A 9001-nucleotide genomic window follows, 5' to 3' on the forward strand; every position below is an offset into this window, starting at 1 on the left:
TATATGACACAGTCTATAGTGTTATCTATGTCCCTCCCTTCCCATTGTGATTCATTGTCATGCATGACCCTTAACAACTTCATTTCCTTACAGAATTTCATTAAATTTTCTGCAAAAAAATGAAACTTATGAAAACACCTCAGATGACTTTGTATTTCAGGGTCCCCATGTCAAAGCCAAGGTCACTGTTGCTTTTTATTGGTCAGCTACAGTGCAGGGGGCTTTTATGTCTTACAGACATTTTATTGGAATTTTTTCATCAGCTATTGTCAGCTTCTGAGCAACTTTGGCTGGTGATATTTTTTCAAGAATGATTGTTCAGACCTTGTTATATGTTCTGACATTTTTATTGTGATAGGAGATAGAACATTTCCTGTCAGTATGTGAGATGACCGGTGGTCAGTCAGACAGCAGGATCGAGGGACTCCGACACCTGTCACAGAAGTTACACTCCCAACAACAAGAGATCCTAGAGCTGGCCAGGCAGGAACAAGGTACAACTCATCTTTACCATGTATATTGTAATAAACAGCCCATGAGACTTAATGTTTTACCATGTCAAGTCTCTTATATTACAGTATATATTATAATAACAGCCCTCGTGACATATCATTTTACAATGTCAATTTTTTATCATTACATGGTATATTGTAATAACAGCCCTCGTGACATATCATTTTACAATGTCAATTTTTTATCATTACATGGTATATTGTAATAACAGCCCTCGTGACATATCATTTTACAATGTCAATTTTTTATCATTACAGGGTATATTGTAATAACAGCCCTCGAGGCCTATAAGCTAACCTGGTCCAAAGGACCGGTGAGCTTATGCCATGGAATACAAGACATATTTTTAGGATTGCTCATGTTCAAAACTGCCTTATTGTCGAGATATGTTTGACAGCAAGGAATCCAGGGATTAATGTCAAAGCCGGCCTATTTCTTAAATCAATAAGTTTGAGATTTTAGGGTATGTACCTTTGGTTCCTTAGAGACTTTGAAACTAGAAGAAACTGTATTGTTTTATTCACCTACAAAGATTCCCCACAGACAAATTAATACTCTCATATTCCTTTATCTTTATTTTTTATTCCCCACAGATAAAGCAACAGATAACCTTCTGTGTAAAATTGTGTGTAAACTGGTCCATATGGCCTTGACCTCTGGAGACAAGGTCAAGGACAAGGTGTCACAGTGTCTAGGAGAGATTGGCCCCGTTTACATGGCAACTGTTGCACTGCCAGACGTGACAGAACTAGTGTGTTTACGGGAGGCTAAGGAGGTGTTTAGTGAGGATACATACCTACAGAACTATTGTGTGATATTCCACACTCTCAACACATACCTGGTGGACCAAGAGTAAGGACTGTTCCTTCATTTATATTCAAAATTAATGTCGTGTTAGATCATTAATTATTATAATCTACCCTTTTTTACTTTTACCATTGAGGCTAGTTATCATTTGCACGATTGAAAGTTAGAAATTACTCATTACTGTTCTAGTTATTTCTGGGTGAAATAAGACATTTAGTGTATAAAATGAAATTGAAATGACAAGAATTGGAGTTGTGATGATAAACAGCTCTTCCCTAACTAAGTAGACAGGCTTGATTCAAGCAACATATTTGCAAGTATTCAACTTAGCAATTAATGCACACACTGTTGTCAAAAGCTTGAAAATGATGATAATGACACTTACTACAACTTGGTAATGAAAGGTTGGTTATTTTTACAGAATTTATTTTGGTTAAATACGTAAGTATTGTATGAGAGATGAAGTTTGCTGATGATGCTATTACACGTAAGTTTATAGGACTTGATTGGTTATTAAAGTGAATACTCTATTTTTGTCTTGCCTCCACAAAGTGGAGGCGAGACTTAGGTGTTGCTTTTCCAGCGACGGCGGCAAAGACGTCAACATTAATTTTTTGCGTTTAAGTAAGTTTCTCTGAAAGTAGAAGTGCTAAACCAACCAAACTTGGACCGTAGATACATCTTAGGTAGTACATCTCAACCCATGCATCAAATGCTGGATGCGCCCTACCTTCCATGGTCAGTTAATTTCTCTAGGGCATTGGCCAGACATATTGATCTCAATGGCTTGTATTTGTTTGCAGTGTAGACATTGTAGAGGCCGCCTCACGTGTGCTCAAGTCCATGTTATGTACACAGACAGGAGTCGACTTCACCACAATCTATAAGGAAAAAGTGGGGGATAGGGACCACCTCATAGAATATCTACATCCATTCCGAGTCAAGAAAAAGGTAGGGATTATCTCAAAATGATTATCTTAGGGTAAGGAAAATGTATGAATGATCACATAAACATTTTGCATCGTTGCAGGTTCTAAGACAGGAAAAAGGCAGGACCATCTCAAAACACATACACTACCATACTCCTATTTTGGTTAAAAAAATCTAGGATTCATATCAAAATACTAGCACCATTACATGTTCAGATGAATGCTTATATCTGTTGATTATGGTTGAGAAAAGGTAAATGGCCATAGAACAACGGCCATAGAACATCTACATTCAATTTAGGTTTTAGATCGTTTAATCCTCGATACAAACAGAATCTGATGATTAGGAAATGGTAAGGGAACTCTTTCACACTAAAGGTTACTATTCTCATTCAAAGTTCAGCTAGGAAAGTCCATCTTAGAGGAAGAGGTCGTAACCTCTTCAGAAAAAGCAAAAATAAACAATGCTGGAGATTTAAAAAACTCTGCTAGTATTTGGAAAACCTCCAAGAATGACAAAAAAAATGGATAGACAAAATCCGGAGATGATTTACAAGGAAGCGTTTGTTTGACAGGTGACATCAGGTTCAAGGACCAAACACTCCGCTAATACAGACCAGTTCTGTGGACTTGTTGACAGGGAGGCACTCTGGCTGTCCACATCCAGTAACCATGGCAACTGGGTGCGGAGACTGACCGTTACACTTATACAGAGTGGTGCGGTCAAGGATGAGATTCTGGCCCTACTAGAACCAATCTGTGATAGGAAGGTATATATAGAGTCAATGATTATAAACAATCAGAGTTTGACAACCTTATATCAAAATGGCCATAGATATAACCAGTTAGGCTTATTTGTGTTTTGTTTACCCACATTTTTCGAAGTACACATTTTTCGAAGTAAACTTCTACAAAAATAATCTGACATTTCACAATCTAAAAGCAAAATTAGTATTAAATAATCGTTTGTTTTTGTTCATTATTGTATCTTTTAAAGAAAAATATGCAGAACATTTGGATTGGAGAAAATGCATTGGGCACTTTTGTTATTTGATAGAACACATTTGTCTCTTCAAAGAAATACTTATCAACGTGTGTTTCACCTGTGTTTTACCTGTGTTTTACCTGTGTTTTACCTGTACAGACAAATTTCTGCGAGATTGTGCTCCCACGGCTGATACACGATATTCTGGTACAAGGAGAAGACATCCACAAAGAGGTTCTGTCCCGACAGGTAGCCGCCTTCTTCTCCACCCACTGTGGTCACAGTACCCAGGAGGGTCGCAGCATCACACCTGTGGACAAGACAGGTAACACTCACTTCTTTTATGATCAGAACTTTATTTTCCTTTATATATTCAGTATAATGTATTTCTAAAGAAGTTAAAAAGAAAATGTTCAGATGTGAAAAAAGGAGAATTTATCAGATGGGGAAATAGTTATATTTCCTTAAGCATGTATTTAGACTGATAATTCTATTAATAAATTGTTAGATTCCACAACTGTATGCTTCAACAAAGACTCCATCAGGACCATGTTAAAGGTGGTACAACATCTCCGACAGCAGGAGAGGCCCAAGGAGGGGTAAGTGTTCTATAGGTTGAGAGGGCCAAAGAAAAGAATGCAAGATTGTCTTATTGTTCGGATGCTCCAACCTTAAAAGAATCAGGGATTTTTTTGAATAAATAAGCCTAGAAAAGGGGAAGAAAGTTGCCTAAGGCAGTATAATTGTACTTAAGCACACTTACATCTATTTTATTAAGTGCAATAAAAGAGGATTCCTTAAGACAGGTAATGCTTGACCACTTCATGCTACTAAAAGATGCACAACTAATGTTCAAATGTTCTGATCGACTGGCAAATTCAGAAACATTTAAGGAAAAGAGTGTGCGGGATATAAACCTTTGTATTCAGAAGTTTTGACATTTTCCAGGAGAAGACAAATGACAGCCTGGGATAACAACTTCTGGCTGGATTTGAACTACCTACACATGGCCAAGGCAGCCCTCTACTGCTCTGCCCACTTCACCACAGTTCTGTACTCTGAGATCTGGTGTGATTCTCACAGGTAACAACTTGTCTCTGCCCACTTCACCACAGTGCTGTACTCTGAGATCTGGCGTGATGCTCACAGGTAAGGACTTGTCTCTACCCACCTTACCACAGTTCTGTACTCTGAGATCTGGTGTGATGCTTACAGGTAAGAACTTGTCTCTACCCACCTCACCATAGTTCTGTACTCTGAGATTTCGTGTGATGCTCACAGGTAAGGACGTGTCTCTGCCCACTTCACCACAGTTCTGTACTCTGAGATCTGGTGTGATGCTCACAGGTAAGGACGTGTCTCTGCCCACTTCATCACAGTTCTGTACTCTGAGATCTGGTGTGATGCTCACAGGTAACAACTTGTCTCTGCCCACCTCACCACAGTTCTGTACTCTGAGATCTGGTGTGATGCTCACAGGTAAGGACGTGTCTCTGCCCACTTCACCACAGTTCTGTACTCTGAGATCTGGTGTGATGCTCAGAGGTAAGGACTTGTCTCTACCCACTTCACCACAGTTCTGTACTCTGAGATCTGGTGTGATTCTCACAGGTAAGGACGTGTCTCTACCCACCTCACCACAGTTCTGTACCCAGAGATCTGGTTTGATGCTGCCGGGTAGAAACTGGTCTCTGCTCATTTAAACCTGTACATTTTGGTCTCTGAATATTTTTTTGAAAACAAGTTTAGAAATGTTCCTCTATGTGTTATCAGTTTCAAAGCAATACAATCATGTTCTATCAAATGGTAATGGATATTTATATTCAAGAAAATGTTATGGTCTGATATTGTCAGCTGATGAAGAGTGTGGGTCCTGGATGTTTGTCTCAAGCCTAATATGCTTTATATATATATTAAACAAAACGTGCTTAAAAAGCTTTGTATCCTGCATTTCTGTTGTATTGATACAGACAGCAGAAAGAGGAGAGCAGAAGTTTGTCTGCAGGCAGTCATAGCTCCAGTCAGAGTCTTTCCCAGGACTTTACCCAGGACACACGGATAGACTCAGCTAGCTCTGCCTCTACGGAGGTCGGCATCAACGTACAGGACCTGCTGCTGGAGGCCTTTCAACAGATTGGGGATCCTGATGGTCTGTACGGCTGTGGAGCAGGGAGACTGGCAGACACCTCGTCAAGGTAAGTACAGCCAGGTGTTAACAAGGGTCAACAGAGCTAATTATACCTTAAAATGTATCTATTAATAAATTTTCACTTAATATTAAATACAATTAATGTTCTCTGTAGTGAAAAAAGACTAATGATAAAGAACTCCTACAACTTAATCATTTACTATATGTTATTACTAAGCTTTTGAGCTAATTTAAAGCATTAATATTTGAAGTTCAACACTAGCGACAACTGTCTAGATTCATAGATACATACTTGACAAAGTCTTCAAAAGACATTTTTTGCAGGTTTCATGGCATATACATATGTAAAAGTGCTACAGGTTTCTGCTTTTGACAACTGGAAGTTAACAAGCCAAATTTGTGAAGCAGATCAGGAACACCCCCTGACTTTTGACCCCATATAATAGTTGCGTGAGTCCTAAAACAATCATTGTTCACTATACTGATTAACAAGATTAACACATTATTTTTCTCTCATATCTTTTAGAGTGAAGACATACGAACATGAGAACCTATGGGACAAGGCTTTAGTAACTTACGACATCGACACGACCAGTCGTACAACTGACTCGAGTCTCGGGCTACTGCAGGTCAGAGGTGTTCTGGGACCCTCATCAAAAACAATTATCTTACAAGCTTTATTGAAGCACATTTCACCACATTTCATACGCTAAAATACATTGCTATTTTTCAAAAAAGGATATTTCAGAATACATTAACAAACGTTATATATCACAGGTCAACTATTACCTTGCGTCTTCTACGTCTATACGCAGGGCATTGATAAATTTGTATCCCAGTATTTCAAGGTCATGTCATGTGAGTTATTTGGTTTGTTGCTTGGTAGGGTGAAAGGCTACTAGTCAAAGTTTACTTTATAACTTCTAATATTTTTCAAAGGTAGTGAAACTGGCATTACAGTAAAACCGCGTTATACTGCAACCATTTGTCCAGATAAATTTTGTCGTAATAAAGGGGTTTGGCAATAAATTTAGGGGAATGTATAAAGGAATTCTTGAGAAAATGAGAAAAATGGACACTGAAATATGTTGGCGTTAAACAAGGTGGCAGATGAAATGAGGGGCATTATAACGAGGTTTTACTGTATTTAAAGCAGATTTTTATATCTTTGTAACTGTTTATTTTAGGCTCTACAAAACTTTGGTGCCCTGGAGGTGTTAAATAACTACTTCCATGGTATGTCACAAGGAGCAGACGTCGCCCCTAACATACAGGAGCTACAGTACCAGGCGGCCTGGAAGGCTGGGCAGTGGACACTGGATCCCACACTCAGGTACGTATGGTTAGCTAGGGAAGGACACCCAAGAATTTGGTCGTTGTTGATTTGCAATTTATTCATTAATTAAAAACTTTGCTGAATAAGCATAAAGAAATAAAGAATCACAGAAAATAAAACATTTATTAAGAATGATACTGTATTTCTACAACCATTGTTATGTAGGTCTAACCAGACAGGGTACCACCAGGCTGTGTACTCTGCCCTAAGTGCTGTCAAAGACGACCACCTCTCCCTGGCCTCTACTGCTGTCCAAACAGCCAGGTAAACCTATTACAGCCCTATAATAAAAACAGTTTAACAAAGGCCAAACATTTTGTTTTTGTTTGAACAGAGACTTGGTGTGGATCAACTATAAGTTATTGTAAAATGGTCTAATAGGTTATGTTTTCATATTAACTAATGTTGAGTATTTATTCAGGCATTACAAAACAAGGGGTAACATCTGTGTGGGTTCCTTTTACGGATTTAGATTTTTGATATGCAAATTGCAGAAATGAGAATTATTAATTTAATTTAAGACAATCAGGATTTATACCACTATATAAAATGTTGATGGCATGCAAATTTTTCAAGTTACAATAAATTTTCTTTAAAATTCTGTGTATTGTAGTACCTGTTATAGAAAACTTATCTATTTGAATCCATTGCCGTTATAGGATGTGTGTGATAGAGAGGCTGGGACAGGGAAGTATGGAGAGTGCCCGCTGTCTATATCCAATGTTAACAGACCTCAACTGTGTCGCACAGATACAGTCTGCCATCAACTGTAATCTCAGGTAAATCAACTGTCTCACAGACACAGTCTGCCATCAACTGTAATCTCAGGTAAATCAACTGTCTCACAGACACAGTCTGCCATCAACTGTAATCTCAGGTAAATCAACTGTCTCACAGTTACAAACTGCCGTCAACTGTAATTTCAGGTAAATCAACTGTCTCACAGTTACAAACTGCCGTCAATTGTAATCTCAGGTAAATCAACTGTGTCTCACAGTTACAAACTGCCATCAACTGTAATCTCAGGTAAATCAACTGTCTCACAGTTACAAACTGCCATCAACTGTAATCTCAGGTAAATCAACTGTCTCACAGTTACAAACTGCCATCAACTGTAATTTCGGGTAAATCAACTGTGTCTCACAGATACAGTCTGCCATCAACTGTAATCTCAGATAACTCAATCGTCTCACAGTTACAAACTGCCATCAACTGTAATCTCTGGTTAATATGTTTGTAAGATCTAGATTGTGATCTTATATACTTTTTGAAAACTTTTGTCTAATTAAATACTCACCAATTTATGGAAAAGTCCTATTGACCCTGTGTTAATTTTGCCTTTATATGGTGGAAATGTTATGTCCAGTATGTTGTGTACCAGTAGTTTTTGTCCTCTTTAATTAGAATGAAAGTAAAACTGATGAAATGTTGTTTTTGTTCGACACTTTCAATATTTTTCTAACAAAAATATTACTGCAATGCCTACCTAGTATCTGCTAAAGTTTGTTTTGATTCATTGCAAATAACAACCTTTCATTGTAAGGATTGTCTATCCTCAGGAACGATGCCGATTTGGGCAGTCTGCTGGAGCGATGGTCTAGTGAAGATGAGAGCTTCCTAAGTAGCAATGACTTTGAGTTTCTAGAACCAGTTTACAATATCCGCATCGCACTGCTCCAACTGGTCCTGAACAGGGGGAATAACTCTGCAGTGTCTAACTGTCTACAGAGACAGCTATTACAGTTGGCTAGGCTCAGCAGTGGGGAAGGCAGGCATCAGGTACAGAACAGTTTTGTTATATTGCCACCCATTGTCCAAGAAAATGTTGTCATTATAGTTTGGTTTTTAGCCCACCATCATCTGATGGTGGGCTATTCAAATCCCCCTGCGTCCGTGGTCCGTCGTCCGTCCGTTGTCTGTCGTCCGTCGTCCGTCCGTAAACAATTCTTGTTATCGGTATTTCTCAAGAAGTACCAGAGGGATCTTTCTCAAATTTTATATGCAGGTTCCCCTTGGTCCTTAGTTGTGCAGGGCAACTTTTGAGACTGATCGGATAAACAACATGGCCGACAGGCAGCCATCTTTGATTTTGATATTGAAAGTTTGTTATCGCTATTTCTTGGGAAGTATCAGAGGGATCTTTCTCAAATTTTATATGTAGGTTCCCCTTGGTCCTAAGCTGTGCAGGCCTAGGGCAACTTTGAGGCTGATCGGATAAACAACATGGCCGACAGGTAGCCATCTTGGATTTTGATATTGAAAGTTTGTTATCGCTATTTCTC

General features: G+C 38.6%; 1 protein-coding gene across 2 annotated transcripts in view; it reads left to right on the forward strand.

Moving 5' to 3' along the window:
* The window catches only part of LOC110451548 (serine-protein kinase ATM-like), a 54913-nt gene that overhangs the window by 24984 nt on the left and 20928 nt on the right, over positions 1-9001 (forward strand). For both annotated transcript variants that reach the window (XM_021499633.1, XM_021499634.1), the window contains 13 exons: positions 359-494; positions 1107-1365; positions 2124-2271; positions 2825-3019; positions 3394-3559; positions 3743-3833; positions 4183-4317; positions 5205-5429; positions 5910-6012; positions 6571-6716; positions 6885-6983; positions 7379-7498; positions 8279-8498. In XM_021499633.1, the coding sequence (XP_021355308.1) occupies positions 359-494; positions 1107-1365; positions 2124-2271; positions 2825-3019; positions 3394-3559; positions 3743-3833; positions 4183-4317; positions 5205-5429; positions 5910-6012; positions 6571-6716; positions 6885-6983; positions 7379-7498; positions 8279-8498 (2043 nt within the window). The remainder of the gene's footprint in view (positions 1-358; positions 495-1106; positions 1366-2123; positions 2272-2824; positions 3020-3393; positions 3560-3742; positions 3834-4182; positions 4318-5204; positions 5430-5909; positions 6013-6570; positions 6717-6884; positions 6984-7378; positions 7499-8278; positions 8499-9001) is intronic.

Source organism: Mizuhopecten yessoensis, unplaced genomic scaffold, assembly GCF_002113885.1.
Source record: "Mizuhopecten yessoensis strain PY_sf001 unplaced genomic scaffold, ASM211388v2 scaffold6135_1, whole genome shotgun sequence".
In the NCBI taxonomy this organism is placed as follows: Eukaryota; Metazoa; Mollusca; class Bivalvia; order Pectinida; family Pectinidae; genus Mizuhopecten; species Mizuhopecten yessoensis.